This window comes from Python bivittatus, unplaced genomic scaffold (genome assembly GCF_059951505.1).
Source record: "Python bivittatus isolate LINGU-HERP-01145 unplaced genomic scaffold, Pbiv_v1 ctg000840_np1212, whole genome shotgun sequence".
Lineage (NCBI taxonomy): Eukaryota > Metazoa > Chordata > Lepidosauria > Squamata > Pythonidae > Python > Python bivittatus.
In genome coordinates, this window is record NW_028277113.1 from 48,624,438 (window position 1) to 48,642,936 (window position 18,499).

Consider the following 18,499-nt stretch of genomic DNA (forward strand, 5'->3'; position numbering starts at 1 on the left):
CAGAAAAAAGTAGGAGTGTTACAAGATACAGTCATCTAAGTTCCAGAAAGGCAGACTGATTGCTAGATAAAAACTTCATCTGGAAATTTCCATGGTGTGAGACAAATTATAATATTGTACTATAATGTTTCCTTTTATTCTCCCCTCAAGGGAATTCCATAAATTAAAAAAGCCTACTTTTGGAGATATATGGGAGGTTAATACTTGTAATACACTTCAAACCATGGCTAAAATACACAATAATTGTAACTAAAATAAAGCATTACTATTGGAAACTAATACAAATGGAAATAATTTTGAACAGATTAAGGAACTACTTAGATTATATTTGGGGTGTATTGAATGTGTTATTCAGTTTCTGTAGAATATATATTTTGGGGATGAACTATTTTATGTTTTTTTTCTCCTCCCCAGAGATAAAGATTACCATTTAAGAACCTACAAATCTGTCATAATGGCTAATAAAATGATAGACTGGCTAATTGCACAGGTAGGGCAGCTTTCTGAAGTACATAAACTTGATTAGAAAAATGAAATAAATCCCAATATATTATCATCAGAAATTAACATTTTCATATGCTGTATAACTTTGTTTTTATATATCTGTTATCTAAGACTGTTTTTATATATCTGTTAGTTAAGCTATAAATGTCTTGGTATTCTTGGCCAACTGTTAGAGTGCCAGTATCTTTTGAAGAACTCAAAAGTATTAAGCATTCTTGGTCCATACACTATTTATCTTTTTTTAAAATTTTAGATACATTATATTATGCAAGTGTATATTATTTTATTACCAAAGTAAAGTGTAAATTTCTTATCGCTTATGTTCTGACATTAAAATAGTGGGCATATATAATCCAAGATACTACAGAAATTATTTTAATTGCCTATGTTTTTATATTAATTAGTGTATTATTTGCAGGGGGATTGCAGAACAAGAGAAGAAGCAATGATCTTTGGAATAGCACTTTGTGACAATGGATTTATGCATCATGGTAAACTATAGATTTATGTAATTTTTTAAAAAGTTTTTTTAATATAAAAAAGTTTAATTTTTAATTTTTAAAGTTAATATAAAAAGTTTTTTTAATATAAAAATTTTTAATATAAAAATTAAAATATAATTTAATTTAATTTAATTTAAATTAAATTAAAATTAATTTTAATTTAAAATTAAAATATAATTAAAATTAAATTAAATTAAAATTTAAATTAATTTTAATTTAATAAAAATTAAAATATAAAAAATTTTTAATATAAAATTTTTTTTAATATAAACATTCTAACTTTAGAATCTGATGCGAGTACTAGGATAAGCTGGTTCCCTAGGATATGCAGGCTGTAGCATTTATGGTTTGTGGCTAGAACTTTTGTTTTGTGATTTATACTTTAAAAAGTACTAATTAAGAACTTTCTTGAGTTTCCTTTAGAATACTTGTACAGATTACAGACAGTATACTGTCACCCATTCTTGCTCGGTATACAGTGCTACACTGTTTCCTTTGTAAAGTTACTTACTACTAGCTAGTGAGAAATGCAATACTACAAGGATCCGCTTTCTTATTTATTTATTAGTTTTACATACTGCCATGATCCATGAAGACTCTTAGCAGTTAACATCATAAAAAATAACATGTGTAACAGCTCAGTTTGGATTGGAAGATGCAGTCATGGATACACTTGGGAAGTAAGCCTATAAGCTAGTAGATTAAAGACAGCACTTTGAATTGCACATTGAAAGCCAAATGCAGGCCTGTAGCACATATGACTAAGGCAACTGTAGCCCACCAATAAACAGGCCACTTCATTCTACACCAACTGCAATTTTCAAGTAGTCTTCGAAGATTGCCCCATGTACAGTGCATTGCAATAATGTAGTCATGCGCTGGCAAGAATGTGAGATACCATTGCTAAGTCCCCTTTCTCCAGGTAAGGCTTTAAATGCTTTCACCAGCTAAAGCTGGTCAGAAATCCCATAGCCATGGCCTTCACTTATCCATTCCTCAGTAGCTGTGAATACTAGAGGATTCCAAAGGTGCAGATCTGTAGATCATTTGAGGAGTCCAAGAAACTTGGAAAACTACTGCCGAATTAAACAAAATTGTAAACTCTACAAAGGATACTTAAAATTTCTTAAAACTCAAAACAATTAATTTTGCAATACAGGCTATTCTGACTCTGCATGTTGTATTTTTTCTATATTATCCCAATTTATTTTCATTAAGGGATTTTTTTATGTTTAATAGATAATGGTTTAGCCTTGCTAAAAACCTTCTCCAATACACACAACACTTACAGAATTTCAGAAGCTGTAAGGTATTGCAGCCAAACAATGAAACAAACAAACGGTTTAGCTATATACGTATATTGCTATTTGGCTTTGTTAGGAAAACTATATTCCTTTTGTAATACTCATAGACTTTAACATATAATTACTTATTACCTGTCTGAGAGTATTAACCCCATTCGCAGCTCAAATTGTCCCAAAGAAAGTTTTTACAGCTATTTTTAAATAGGTATTATTCCAGAGTGTCAATTTTTGATGCAAATTGGAGTCAATTTTTAATTTTCTTTCTTTAGGTCCAAAAGTGTTTGAAAATGCGTTCAGCACTGAAAAATTGACCAAATTACTGCTATAGTTAAAACTAAGGACTTGCCAGCCCTTTAATTTCCACTCATAGTTTGTGATATAATTTCTGACTTTAACCAATGTAAGAAAAAAACTTTGTAAATGATAATTGTACTTCACGATACATCCAGTCTTTGGATTCTAAAGGGACAATTCTCTAGAATAAACCTTATTTAAATGAATTCTTTATTTGATAGTTGGCCATTATCAGAGCACAGTACCTGTGAAAGTTCTCTTAAAGGAGCTCCACTGAAATGCATTCAGTATGTGTGGGTATAATAAGTTCTTGCTGTTGACAGGTAAGGAGTATTTCAGTGGAAATCATCTGGTATCAGCAAATACAGGAATGACTGATTAGAATTGAAGGTTGCTAAAAAGAAAAAAAAGCAGTGTCTGGTATGCCATCAACTAGTTCATTCTAAATACTACTTGGCTGCTCAGTGACTGCTCAGTTGCCATGATATTTCTTGAGCCATCTTTGCCTACCGTGCTACCACATCATACCTTGTCTCTCTCAGTCAATGGGCAGTGATGGTGTTTTCATATTATTCTCTATCCATTGTGCCTGCAACAATATACACTTCATAGAGTACAATGGAATGGGTTTTGTTCTAAGATATTTACAATCTAAAATTCAGTGTGGGGAAAACAACAGAGGAAAAAAAAGGGAAGTAGAGGAAGACGTGAAGAAACAAATACATAGTTTCTCTATTGAAAGAATCCTGTGTAGTGAGAATTTATTTAATAAAACATATACTAAATACATTTTAGCTGAATTATAAATCAATAAGTTTGTAGGTGTTACACAAATAATATTAATCTTTTATTCTATCAAATAGTGCTGGAAAAAAGCGAATTCAAAGATGAACCACTTCTTTTCCGTTTTTTTGCGGATGAAGAAATGGAAGGCTCCAACATGAAGCATAGACTTATGAAGCATGACTTAAAAGTAGTGGAAAATGTAATAGCAAAATCATTGCTGGTGAGTTTTTAAAAATGGAGTGTGTATATTTATTTATTTATTTGATTTTGATGCCAGTGACTCTCATGCTTTGCCCATAGACAACTCTATAATTTATAACTTTTTCAGATCCACCCTTTTGTCCATCAGCTTAAAATCCCATTAGAGCCCTCTTGCTGTTCTAACCCTTGCCATTTGTTTGTACTCTTCAGTTTTGAGTGGAAAATACATATTAGCTGGAGAATAACATACAGGCCCTTTACAGAGAGCAAAGCATATACTTAGGCTGAGTTGGCTAAATGCTGATACAATGCCCAAATAGACGCATATGATTAATGTCACAGTTTTTGCAGATGAAAATATTTGCTATATTTGTTCACAGTGGTAGCAATCATAAAGTGGTAATAGTTCTCTGTCAGCAGTATTTATTCAGAATATTAATTTAAACATTTCCCTTTTTCAGATCAGATCAACTGAAGGGACCTATGGTTTTGGCTTGGAAGACAAAAACAAAGCACCAATTGTTAAAACAGTAGAAAAGGGCTCAAATGCTGAGGTAATACAACCTTATTCATAACTGTCCCAATTATTAAATTTCTACTCATAGAAAAGGTTCACAGGTGTTTGTGGAATTACTTCAATTAGTGAGTTTTACTTTAATGATTTTTAACTGATATGTGTGTGCTTAAAATATTAAAGAATATCTAAAAGCATTTAAAAATGTAAATGTTTGTATTACTTTTCAGGTAGAAATTAAAAACTTACAATATGGATGATTTCACACATTGCAATTAAGCCATACTGTGGTTTGTTTGATTTTGACTTAGCATGTTGTGAAAATCCAGTTATGGACTACATTGGATGTTGCCCTGATACCTGGAAGGGCTGGCATTTTCAGTTTTTGGCATTGGAGTTTTGATGTTTTCTTTTAAATTATGTTAAACCTATTTGGAGCTTCCATTTACACTTTTCACACCTTTTCTACCTCAAAATGTTGATTTTCAGCAGCAATGGTTAGAAGGGCTTTTTAGGGGCTGCAGAAAAATAGTGTTTGGGAGTGCATGAGGCCCAGGGGTTACAATTGCCTAACCCTGACACATGACTAAGAATTATACTTAGCACAATGTTTTTCTCATTGAGATAGGACACAGGATATCACTAGTGTACAAAGAATTGCAATCAGCTAGGCACACCTTCTTGGTATTTAAGCTTACAGATAGTCAACATCTGTAATTTCCTAAAATGTGAAATTGTAACATTAAAATTTGATATCCTAATGTTATTGAAAGAAACATTACCTTCAAATTTAGGGGAAGAAGAATTGATTGGGTGTAGATATGTCTACATATGACAGGTAATTTTTTTAGGTTACCTAGATGCAGAACTTTGAGAATCATTTTAGTAGAACAAGAAATATATTTGTACAATGCTGTCCTATATATAACTACTTAAAAGTAGGTTCATGGATAAGCATGTAAGACTTTCCATGTACAAGAAATTAATTATGGTTGGAGCAAGGTTACAATCTGGCAAAGAATACTTATTAAAATCTGCATTCAGAATTATCTGTTCTACCAGTAGTAGTATCTCCTCCACTGCCCCCACCATATCTGGATGGTCTTCAGTAGGGCTATTAAAATGAATAAATCTCACGTGATTGTTACAATATTAAATTAACGATATTAAAAAAAATCCTTCTGGATTACTAATTTGTTCTAGTACACATTTTGAAGGCCTATTAATCAAAGTCACCACATCCCTAGCAGGTATTGAATTGCTACCAAAACAGAGATGATCTACCCATCTTCTTGATAAAAAATTTATGTGGAAGAATATGAGTTTCTTGTTAGGAAAAAGAACTTCAGGTTTTCAGTTACCTGTCTAATAAAGAACTATCTCTTCTTACAACATCTGATGCCTCTTATATTTCAAGAACTAAAGATAACATGAACATAACTAAAAATAACTAAAATTTCTATAGATCAAAGAAAAAAGAAAAATATTTAACCGAAACAAACTTCTTACAAAACTAGAAAGTTTGAAAAACATAGATAATTTAAAAGTAAAAAAACTTTGAAGATATTCAGTGAAAAACTTTTTTTTTTTAATCTGCACTCAGTCATTACCAACTGCAGTGACTGCTTTTGGATGAGTCCTTTGCAGTTTTCAAGGCAAGGTGTTTCGGAAGTGGTTTGCCAGTGCCTCCTTCCTAGAGCAGAGCCCAGCTGGTGAGCGCAGGAGGTGGGGTTTCCGTTGCTTCATGCCTTTTTCGGGCAAGCACGGCTTCCTCGCTACCTGGGCTTGAACTGCTGAAGTGTTGACCGTTTCTGGCCGGCAACTTTCAGCGTTGTTAAGCCACTGTACCACCGTGTTCCCCCTAGTGAAAAACATATCGAAAACTAGAAAATAACAAGAAGAAAAATTCCAAAGAAAATCTATAAAGGTAATAATAATAATAAAAAAAACCCACTACTACAAGGGTTTCCATAAAGTCTATTTTAATAATATAGCAGTAGAACTCTTCCCTGAACCAAAGCAATCCATCTCTCTTTAAAATATATGAAAAAATGTTAAAAACAAAACAGACAGATATTTATTTATTTCAGGTGTTCCATATTTTCAGACTTCCATGTGCCTGCAGATGAAAAAATGTTTTTCTCATTGGGATAGGACAGAGGATATCACTAGTATACAGTGTACCTCTTTGGTTCAGAATCAAGGAACAGAGAAAATATTGCAAAAGGAAAAAAAGTTTAATCTTGTTTTGTCTTATAGCTAAGCAATTCCATTAAGTAGTTTACATTTCTGAACTCTCTGTGGAGGCATATCAGGAAAAATTGTTAACCACTTGGCATACTATTCCAAAGATCCTGCATTGCCAAGATAAATAAAATGTATTACTCATGTTGTGGATCTTAAAAATCTGCTTAGAAGAAGACTGGGATTCTGTACTGCATGGGAACAGAAATCCACACAATATGTAGTTTTAATTTCCAACATGTATTACAGTTGCACTGAAAAAAAAATCTCACATATGCTCCATAGAAACTGCATAGATTGATCTTGCTCAATGCTTAAAGGAGTGTTTAAAATTGCATTATTTATTCAAATCAGACATTGTACTATACATGGGTCATTTCATCTTGAATATTCTAATTGGGAACATTGTTTCAGTGTTTGTAGCTTGTTATTTCTTATAATTTTCAAGCTAATTTGTTTCACATGTGAATCCACAACTAAAGCCTTTAATGTTGTGCTATGGGAACAGACTCTAATTCTGAGGCTGAAGACAAAAACCTGGCAGAATCTGCTTGTCAGCAAGTTGTCAGCCATCTGCAAGTATGTCAGACCCTGGACAAGTGGCTATAAATTAAGATTATAGGAATTGGATCTTGAATTTTGGAGAGTGTCAAACCCTAAAATACATTGTTAGCTAAGGAGGGCTGAACAGTGGAGATTGACTGTCTTCTTGAGAGGAGAGGATGTCAGCTCTTCTAATTAGGCAAGGCCAGAACTCCAGCTATTTAATAGCATCTCCAAGGCTTTCCCCCATGTAATAAACAGCCTCTTGTTTCCAGACTTGTATTTCTTTGACCTCATATTCCTGGTTTCTCCTGACTACAGTTTTCACACAATATTCTGTTCTAAAAGATGTAATTTATGGGTGAGATTTAAAGCAACAAATAATTCCACATAACTTTTTCTCTGCATTGCTAGGGATTTTTTTTGGCTCAGTAATGTGTTCAACTTTTAACTGTTCTATGGTGCCTTCAGCGAGTCAGCTCTGAGGAATTGTTCTCCCTCAGATGTAGAAGAAGGTGATGCTTACTCTGTCTTCTCAACTTTGGACTTATAACATCCAAACAGTCCCTACACTCCTTGCTTTCCAGAAGGCAGTTAAGATCTGGCTTTTCCCTTAGGTGCTGGGTCAGAAGGGGAGGTGAATCTAGCATTTGTGGTTCTGTGATGGGATTATTATAATGCTTGTTGGTTTGAAAGGTTTTGTAATATTTTTGTCTTTTGTTATTTAATTGTTGTTAGCTGCGCAGAGTTATTTTTTATAATATGGGGGGCCATGTGAATCCAATAAATAAATACATAAATATATAAATAAAATATATCAGTATACATACATTCTGTATATGCAATTAGGTATAGGAATATATGTTTAAAATTAGATCTAGAATTCAACTGTATTTTTGTGAAACAAGAGTTTAATGTTGAAAAAGAAATTAAATTTCAGTGATAAAATGTTGAGTGTTTAAATAAACTGGGGAATATTCCTGAGTAAGTCCACTTTGCTCAAAAGTCAGTTGAATCTGGATATGTAAGATTTTTGGGATGGGGCAAATCAAATATTTTAGTCAAAAGAGTTTTGAAGGTACCATTTGATTTTTGTACCTTTTAAAAATCTGTATCTACAAACTTACTCATGCGTTTTCATACGTAACTCTTGAATGAAGCGGTTTTGGTAAATAGATAAGCGAATCTGTTTAGACCACCATTAATTTAAACTTTAAGCTGTCAAGCTTGGAAAAAATATTAGAAATAACGAAATAACAAATACAGGAGATTGGTGGTGGTTCCAATAATACTGAACTTCCAGGATTAGTTGTTTTCATAAAGATGTTTTCTGATCTCAAGAAAAATGAACATAGCTATATGGGAAATGTTTAAAGCTCTTCCTCTGTATATGTAGATATTAATAATGGATCACTGATATTGTGATGCTAATGGATTATATATGTATTTTTCTTTCTTACCTAGGTGGCAGGTCTGGAAATTGGGAAAAAGATCTTTACCATTAATGGTGACCTAGTTTTTCTAAGGCCCTTCACTGAAGTGGATAGCTTTCTGAAAGCATGTTTAAACAGCAGAAAGCCCCTCAGGGTCCTTGTGAGCACAAAGCCAAGGGAGTAAGTTGTTTCTTTGGTTTTGGAAATTATTAAAAATAGTAATCAAAATACACTGCAAAAGCATATACATAGATGTCATTATGTTGGAAATAGTTTTGCTAAATTTTATATATTTTGATTATGATGAATTCAGTTTATATCCTGCCTTTCCACTCAATTTTGTGCATTCAAGGTGATTAACCATAAGTAAAATGCAAGATATATTTTTGAATGTTTACTATATGTAAGTTAGAACTAATACAGAAATGTCAGTAACTAAAATCTCAACAAAAGAAATACATCTTAGCTGTTCACTGAGTGGGGTCTAAACACAATTCCAAAGAATGCATTTCATAGCCTGGGAGTAGTGCAGAAGATGCTTTCCCATGTGCCAAATAAATAAACCGGACAGAATGGCTTTTTCATCCTCCCCTGTAGTTCTGAATAAATTTACTGGATGAAAAAGCTAATGTCTGAATTTGAATTTAAGCTCTTTGTATAAAATTGCCGTCTGCAATTTGGTGCTCTCTAGATGTAGATTTCAGTTATCATTCTTTCTAGTCAATGTGGTAAAGTCCAGCACATCTGAAGGGTGGCTGGCATGGCTGGCTGGCTTATGGCTGTTATGGATGCACAATCCAGTGCTTTTTACCACTAATCACTGAATAATACCAAAATATCAAGAAATTATTACATTTATCTTTCTGTTAATCTTAATTAGCATATTATATAGCAGCAACGTTTATCTTTTTGCTTGATATGCCAGTTTTCTATTCAGATTGAATACAGGTAGTCCTTGCTTAGTGACAATTGGGACCAGCAACTCCGTTGCTAAGTGATGCAGTTGCTGAGTGAAACATAACATGACCACGACAGACTTACAGTGTCACTTCCCATTTGGTTGTTAAATGAATCACCACGGGTCATTAAGTAAGACATCACGTGAGTGTGACTTGCAATTTTACCACTAGCTTTTCCACTGACTGCTTGTCGGAAGGTGATTGTAAAGCACACAAATGGCGATCATGTGATTGTGGGATGCTGGGATGGCTGTAAATGTGAGGACTGGTCATAAAGTTACTTTTTAAGCAACGTCCTAACTTTGAACAGACACTAAACAGGGTAGTTGTTAAGTGAGGTCTACCTGTATTCATGTTGGCTATCGAGTAATAATTAACATGTTTAAAGCTATGATCTGGTGTCCAGGCTTCTGGGAGCAAAACTCACTGAGCTAGTTGATGTTAAGGGCAGTATTTATTTTTCCACTGAATGTAAACTTTATTTTTAGAAATTGAGTACAATATGTTATTTGAGTCTTATGTAAAATTTGACACATAAATAGAAATGTTGGTATTAGATGCTTCATTTTGAGGTTTATCTTGCTTAAAGGACAGTTAAAATTCCTGACTCTGTGGATGGCCTTGGATTCCAAATACGAGGTTTTGGCCCTTCTGTTGTTCACGCTGTTGGAAGAGGTATGAATTGGCCTGCATTTATGCATATTTGACCAAGTGTAATAAATGCACACACAAGCACACAGAATCTTGAGACTGATGCTTGAAGAATATTCAAAACTTGATGCATGGTTCTGAATTTACTTATGGAGAGTTAGTGGTGATGAAAAGAAATTCTATTGTTATGTGCAGCCAGTTAACGAGTATTTAAGTAATAGGTTTCCATGACAGGGAACTGTCATATCTTGACATATACTTTGGGTATGAAAAGACAGGGGATATTTGTTTTTAGATGAACATCATGTTGAAGTCACATGGAATATGCAGTGCTGTACATTAAGTAGTTTCCCTTTTATTTCAAGCATCCAGGTGACATTTCAACTTGATACAGATATAGATATACATATAGATATAGAAGAAGAAACAGGAAAATTAAGATATTTTTAACCATCATTAATGAACAAAATAAGAGTGATATTTTTATTGCCTTTGTTTGATTAAACAGAAAAATAAAATAGAAAAAGACAATGAATATAGATACCACTGGTGTGTGTACACACCCACAAAATATATTTTACACAAACATTTATAGAAGGTTTTATGCAAAAAATTAGGCAGTAAAGCATAAACATATTTCATTATATGACCAGAAATATATGATCAATAAAGGACTACCATATTTCATTGTAATTTGCCCATATATAGTCTAAATCTGTAAGGAACTTATTTCTAAGTCACAAGTACATTAGGTCTTCAGTTCATTGCATAATTAGGGACATAAATTTATCTTTCCTTTTTGGCAAGGTCTCTTAACAATAAGAAGGGCTTGGAGAATCCACTTCCATTCTTCAGCCGTCAATTTCCATATAGTAGGTTCAGACAAATATTTAATGTGAAAAATATTAAAATCTGTCTTAAACTCAGATTAATATAGGTAATGACTTTTTCCCAGTACATCACAAAAACACCTACTTGAATAAGTATTATTTTCATTGCAACTTCAAAGGCTGGATGATTTACTTACTCATTTTCTATACAAACACAGTGGGGTCCAGTAAGTCCAAAATACTGTTTTTTTGTTGTTGAAAATAGTCTGAGATCTATTGGCATTTTGACATGTATTGATATCAAAACAGTGACAATTAAAATATTTTCAAATAGCACAAATCAGCCCAGGTAGATAAGAAAGCCTAATATCCCCCAGTGGTCTGTTCTAGAGCTAAGTTTTTACCTCTTTTCAAAAATTCAATAAGGAGGAGGTGGTTCTTATATGCAGGGGCAAGCTGTTTAATTTAGCATGACAAAGTAATAAGGTTCTGATATGGTAATTTAGTGTGGCATAGGATTTGGGATTTTATAAATAACTGCTTTCAGACTGCATGGGATCCAATACTATAAATTCATCTTCAGTGCATTTATTCTGGTTGAACCGTATTCAGCTGTATTGTTTGCAGCCAATAATTAATTGTATTAATTTTTATAGAATAAAGCCTTAAAATATTATTATGCTTTGTTTTATTGGTCTAAGGGAGTAAACTAACAAAATGCAATGTTTGCATCCTGAGTTTTAGAGGTTGCCAACTAGGAAAAACTAAATATGACCTGAATTTTAGAGGGGTGGCCACTTAGGAAGAACTGAATAAATTTTTTCTTACACTGTGTTCACTGATTCAAATTAATGTGTTTCTTTAATTTGAATCAGTGTTGATTCAAATTAAATTCAACACTACAAATGTAGCGTTGGTTCAATTTAATATAATTTGGAATTGCAAAGGAATGACACAAATCAGTTGCAGTGTGGCTTTTCTCCATTTCTAAGTAGATTTCTAACTTAATTTCTTAACTATTTTAAAGGAACTGTGTCAGCTGCTGCTGGACTTCATCCTGGACAGTGCATAATCAAAGTGAATGGAATTAATGTCAGCAAAGAAACACATGCAAGTGTTATTGCCCATGTGACAGCCTGTAGGAAATACAGACGTCCAATGCATGTAATGCTAATTATTTTGTTCATTATATATGTCCTTGTTTTTATTTCAGTGGCCCATATCTATTATCTATCTTTGGCAGTTCATGGAAAAAAAATAATTAATATAACATTCCACCATGAATGGATGGAATGGATTTTTTACCTGCACGTGATGCATGTTGAAAAGGGGTAGCCTTCGCTGACAAGGAAGCACCCACCATATCAACCTTTTTAACTTGTCCTGCTATCTGATAAAGGCTGCTATCTGATCTAATTAGAGCTATGTTCTGTAAAAGAGTACACATCTTTAAACAAAAAAATTAAATGTAGGGATACCATCCTTGAATATTGTACTCTTTTCCATTACTCAGGTACAATCTGCAAGTGAAAATAATGCAGTTGCTGTTGTAATACATGCAGGGTGGAAATGAAAGAGAAAGGAAAAACATATAGAGGCATCTTACCTAGCATTAAGGTTGTTTGACAACCTTTCCTGAGAATATCAGAGACAAAAATTAGATGGAAAACTTGCATTGAAGGACTTGAATATCCTGCTAAAACAAAACCTTTTGTGCTCTGAATAGCTGTACATTGTTCAGAATAACTCAAAGCTCTCTCTGATCAACTGTGGGCTTCTGCATGGACTACAGAAGGCTTCATTCTCTTGTATGAGCAAAGAACTGAATAAAACTTTATGGGAACAGTCATGGCTTCCCCTGATGTATAAATCCTGCTGTTTGGTTCTCACTATTAAAAAATGGCCAACACTGAGATATTCTTATAGCACACTGCTGGATTAGCCTCTTTTTTATTAACATCACACAATTTGTGTTGATATTTTTGGTTGTTGTGAAATGAAGGTTAAAAACAAGAGAAAATACAATGATGCATCATTATATGTGACTGTGCGTGGGTCTATAACCCTTCTATATTAATCTGTTGAGTAAAAATTATTTCGAGTTCTTCATAAATATAATTCAATTATATTGAAAGGGGACCTATTTCAATGCTGCATGTATAAAAAACAGTAATCCTTGATATTGTTGCTTCAGCTTTATTTTATCCTCCACATTTCCCTTTAGATTCTATATTTTAAAATCTGTCAGAATACAAGCTATTTTTACAGGTCAGATAGAATTTGGGGGGGGGAATAATTTTGTAAATCAGTATTTGATTTTTCCCCTATTAAATAAATTAAAATGCCTTTTAGATCTTTTTTCAACCATTCTCTCAGATATAGCTTCATATGATCAATAAAAATGTACCATGGACTTCAACAACAACAAAAACCTGGTCTGTTTCTAGCAGCAGTCCTCCCTTCCCCCATGTAAATACTTTTGGAAAAAATATGTTTCATTTTGATTTAGTGCAAAACTCCCCACTTTTTTCCTTTTTCAAAACTTATATGCATTACGATTTTAATGAGACTTGTAAACCTTTTGTTGTTGCTGTTGTTGTTATTACGATTGGTCACACAGTCAGACAGATGTTTAGACTGGATTTGGCATTTTTATCCACCTATCCCAAGGACCTGGGATAGGCAGATATTGTTTGATGGTTTGAAGTTGTTAAAGATATTTTATTATCATTATCATTATCCTCCTCCTACAGCAAGATTCTATTCAGTGGATATATAACAACACTGACAGTGCACAGGAGGATTTTCAGAAAGCGAATACTAAACCATTGGGTGATGATGGAGGAGATGCATTTGATTATAAAGTTGAAGGTGGGGTTATTTGTCTCTTATTATTAACCAAAATAAAAGTTTAGCCATTTATTAAAGCAGGAAAAGCAAATACGACATGCCAGAGCAAAATTGCACATCTCTCTTGAAGTGAGATACATGCCAGCAAAGGTGGGATGCAAACTATGGAGAAATGCATGACTTCTTCAGACATTGTTTTCATCAATTACATTAATTATTAGCTAGTAAAGTAAAGAATGAAGAAAGGCGGTCATACCTTACATATTCATGGCTTTTGAACTCATTGGGAAACTTAAAAACTATTTAGCACTAGCCAGCCATTAGACCATCACAAGGAGGGTCTACATTTTTGTTTGGTAATAATTTCTTAAATCACTGTGCAATCAATAATACATGTTTCAGAGATAGTCTGTATACACTGTTACCTTGGCAACTAATTTACTCATTCACTTAAAAGTTTAGTTTAATTTTTTAAATTATTTTATTTAACCATGAAAATTAGTTGTTTCTTATTACATTAATTAGTTTAATTAAGACATAGAAGCAAAATAAATTGATTTAAATTTTTGTCTTTAGAAGCAATTGATAAATTTAATACTATGGCAATAATTGATGGACGAAAGGACCATGTCTGCCTGACTGTTGATAATGTTCATCTGGAATATGGTGTTGTTTATGAGTATGACAGTACTGCTGGAATAAAATGCCATGTTTTAGAGAAAATGATTGAACCAAAAGGTTTTTTCAGCCTGACTGCAAAGGTATGATGCATAAAACATTTATTTATTTGTTTATTTTCTATACTCTCACTGAAGAAACGTACTGGAAATTATAATAATTTTATTTCAAATCAGTCATTTGTGTGCTTTTGATGTTTATTTAAGGTTATGAATCATGGTTATTTACTAAATTCAAAGCAATAAATGATAAATGCCAAAGAGGCTAAATATCAAACTAGTCCTGAAACATTTCTTTTGTTTCCCAATATTTCTTAAAACTGTTTTGAATAAGAGATTATTAGATACAACATTCCCCCTCCCTCAAAACTGCTACTGTATTTTAATAGTAATATTTAGGAAATAACCTATCATTTTGTACAACATAGACAGGGGAACATGCTTGGTTACAAAATTAAGCAGATTTTCAGTTCTATTTATACAGTAAAAATTCCTAGTTTCATGTTTATTATTTGTTCAGAGAAGCAAAACTCTACAAATAATTTATCTAATAAGCAAGGAGGAGGAGAATATGCAGAATTAGAAGGAAGAAGATATAGGCTCAAAGATCTTAAAGGTGTTCTTAGTATATGATCAAATGACAACCCCCCTAAATATACAGATCATATAAAGGGAATCAAGACGCTAAACAAGCTAAGCTAGCTTGCTGCAGATACCTGTTCTACCCTCCTCTTTGTTCCCATGTTATCAAAATCATCATGGAAAGACTAAATTATTATATTAACATATGCAGATAATGTTCCTCCCTAATTGATCCAGGGTTTCATTTCACATAAGGGAAAAGTCTTGGTCTCTTTTTTTCTCTCAGTATTGAGTCCATTATTTGATGAGCTTGCTGGCAGCAACAGGGATTTGTCTATAGTATGTGTTGTCAATGGAGATTACTAGTTCTTCTGTTCTTTCAGTCTCTGTGTGGTATTGTAAGAGGATCTCTTTACATTTGATGTTTGATGAGAATTCAGTAATTCTCAATGGGTTGTCAATGGAGTTTGCAGACTTACTGGAATTCTCTTTCCCAATATTTTGAAAACCATGAAAAATAAACATTTAAGAACAGAGTTAACAAATTTGTCCTTACTCCAAAATGTTAATCTACTGCTAGACCGTAACAGTATATACTACTGTTGCCCCTTCCTTTCCTCCATCATCAGTGCACTGTGTTGTTGCTCCATTGCCATTGTTGCCATGGCACAGTGACACATTACTGTGCCACCTTTCATGCGGTTGCTACAGCTGCCATCACCTTCCATCCTGCCTTTGGAAAGTGCTACACTAGCCTATCTCTTGTGTAGATTTTTGGATGATGCTGAGGAAAGGAGGAGATGGGAAAATCTGTTTTCCTAAACTCCTTCCTGCAACCATGATATTGGATGAAACCTTATTTACCTGTTTCAAAAGAGTTTCCTCATGGAATGTATCAGCAGGTGGAATGGGAAAGGACTAATCAGACCCACACACAGTGTTCTGCCTACTGAATTGATTTATATTGTTAAAGTCAAAATAAAGTAAATAACATTTGCTTATATTTCTAATATAGATGGTCTTAGCTTAAGAATCAAATGTATGTATAATATATAATACATCATAGCATATACAGAGCTTTTTGCAAGTCTGTTTCAGTCACTCCATCCCTTATCTGAACACTTGCTATACATATTAATTGGTTGTTATGTTAACTCCTTCTGTAGACAGCCTTTGCTAAATTAAAGAGGAGGAAGAGGGAAAGAAGGACAAATCACTTTCCTGAACCTCTTGGATAGCCAGCATCTTGGTCACGCTTCTACATGCTGTTATTTTGGGTCTGTCTTTTCCAATATAGCTCAGTTCCTTTCACCACCCAGTCTGCTCCACAGTTCTTCCTTCCTTGCTCTACTTGTTCCTGCTGCATCCTTAGTTGTGTATTTCTCCTCCTTCCAGGGATATTCTCTGCTTTTCTTCAGTGGCTTCAGTGCCCTGCCCCTTGATACACCTTCAGTTCACACAGCACAAACACTTTGTTCCTTACAAATCTTGTCCTAGAAGGCAGCTATCCTTGCTCACAGGTGTCTTAATCCAAGAACCTTCTACCTGTCTGCGTGACATTTTCCAAGCAATTAGTAAACAGATGAAACTCTAACCTTAGGGCAAACTACAATCCAGGCTGAATCATGGTGACTCACTTTGCCTTAAAATGCAAGTCTGAAACCTCCTTGTCAAATGAGTTGTCTGGTTCTTTTGATTTAGGCCATAATAATTAGAACAGCTGGTCAGAACCAGAGTCTGTCCATCATAATATATTGTTATTAAATATGGTGCCTACAACAGATAATGGGACAGCTGGACATTTTTCTGTTAGGTAATTGGGGCAAATATTTTTTTAGTAAAGCTCTTTCTCTCCCTTTCTTGCCTTTTACAAGTTGAAGTAGACTGTTTTTGGTTTTTATTATGTCTTCTGTCCCTGATCTTGCACTTTTTTCCTTTCTAATTTGTGGTTTTATCTGTGAATAGTTCTATTCCAGCTGCTGTTTTTGATTATTTGGTTATGCTATTTGTTTTTTATGTTTGTCTGGTTTTTTTGTTTTTGGCTTTTGTTTTTGGCTTTTTTTATCTCATTTTCTGTTTTGGTTCCCATTTAAAGGTTTTATTTAATTAAAAAGGGTTCACAAAATTAGTATTGTGAAATATCAATATGTACCTAATGAAGAAAAGATTATATATTAAATACATTAAATACATGACAAAAACAAAAGGATGGGTTCATATATTAGGGCTGTGCTGTCCTTTGAAGGACAGTGTGAGTGCATTTAGGCATCTGTTTTTGAATTAGTACACAGAAACTGCTCCCAGTTGTCTTTGCATGTGTGTACATGTACAGCCACTTCACTTCAGCAGCACTTCTTTGAAAACGTGCAGAGCCTTCTCGCATATGCTTTTAGGTTTTCTATTGCACTATGCTTTGCAGTTGGATGATGATGATGATGATGATGATGGTTGGTTGCACAGTCAGCCAGATGTTTAGACTGGATTTGGGATTTTTATCCACCTATCAAGTCCTTCCCAAGGACCTGGGATAGGCAGATGTTGTGTGATGGTTTGATGGTGTTAAAGGTATCATTGCAGGATATAAGCTGCTCCAAGTAAAGCTGCCTTTTGCAATTGACTAATGGTGAATTTTGTCAATGCCGCTGGTGTTCAAGTGGTGCTCCAGATGTTTTGGGATTGCACCTAAGGCTGTGTTGTTGTTGTTTCATAATATATAGATTTTATTGTTCCAACTTTTTAGAGGAAAAATCATTTAATCAGTCAATTAATTAATTAATATGGCCATCCATCTCATATGCATGACTCTGAGAAGCTAACAATTAAAAACAGAATAAAAACATAGTAAAAAAAAACAACAGAAATAACATAGCAGCCATGAACACTTAGTTAACCCAACCAAGATCAAGAAACGGGCTGACCCATACTATCAGGGCCCTAGGCTTGATGGCAAAGCCAGGTTTCCAATGCCTTGCAAAAAGCCAGCAGGGTGGGGGCAAATCTAATCTCTCTCTGTGCTGCATATTTGCTATTATAATCATGACGTAATTCCTAAACATAAACATTCTGTGACACAAAAAGTGCTTTCTTGTCTTACGTTTCATGTATGCTTATCCTGATTCTCTTTTAAATATTTTAAAACATTTTAACACTTTTTTAAAAACTGAAATATTTTAAGTATGAGGATTGATAACAATCTTTTAATAATAATTACCTTTGTCCTACTACAGATCCTTGAAGCTCTAGCAAAAAGTGATGAACAATTTCTGCAAAACTGTAGTAGCTTAAATAGTATACATGAAGTAATTCCTACCAATCTTCAAAGCAAATTCAGTGCTAATTGCAGTGAAAAAATAGAGCACATTTGCAGAAGAATTACAAGTTACAAAAAGGTAAAAATGGGAAATTTGCTGGAACATTCAGCTGGAGCTCAGTATGGGTAGACAATTATATATAAATATGTATAATCAAAGTAAACACAAAGATAGTATCTAGATGGAATTTCCATGGTAAAGTATACCTCAAAATATGCTTGGGAAGGTTTCTAAACCTGCAAAGTAGATTTTGAGAGTGTACCTGGAAAGTGGAACAGGATGACAATCTCAGAAAAAATAGTTTAGCTGCAAA

At 33.6% G+C, this 18,499-nt stretch overlaps 1 protein-coding gene across 1 annotated transcript in view; it reads left to right on the plus strand.

Annotated features, from left to right (window-relative positions):
- The window catches only part of PREX2 (phosphatidylinositol-3,4,5-trisphosphate dependent Rac exchange factor 2), a 125,012-nt gene that overhangs the window by 58,310 nt on the left and 48,203 nt on the right, over window positions 1-18,499 (plus strand). The window contains exons 14-23 of the mRNA XM_007423167.4: window positions 415-490; window positions 923-995; window positions 3,469-3,611; window positions 4,054-4,146; window positions 8,358-8,506; window positions 9,875-9,960; window positions 11,794-11,930; window positions 13,520-13,637; window positions 14,193-14,377; window positions 18,103-18,264. Coding sequence (XP_007423229.1) covers window positions 415-490; window positions 923-995; window positions 3,469-3,611; window positions 4,054-4,146; window positions 8,358-8,506; window positions 9,875-9,960; window positions 11,794-11,930; window positions 13,520-13,637; window positions 14,193-14,377; window positions 18,103-18,264 — 1,222 coding nt within the window. The remainder of the gene's footprint in view (window positions 1-414; window positions 491-922; window positions 996-3,468; window positions 3,612-4,053; window positions 4,147-8,357; window positions 8,507-9,874; window positions 9,961-11,793; window positions 11,931-13,519; window positions 13,638-14,192; window positions 14,378-18,102; window positions 18,265-18,499) is intronic.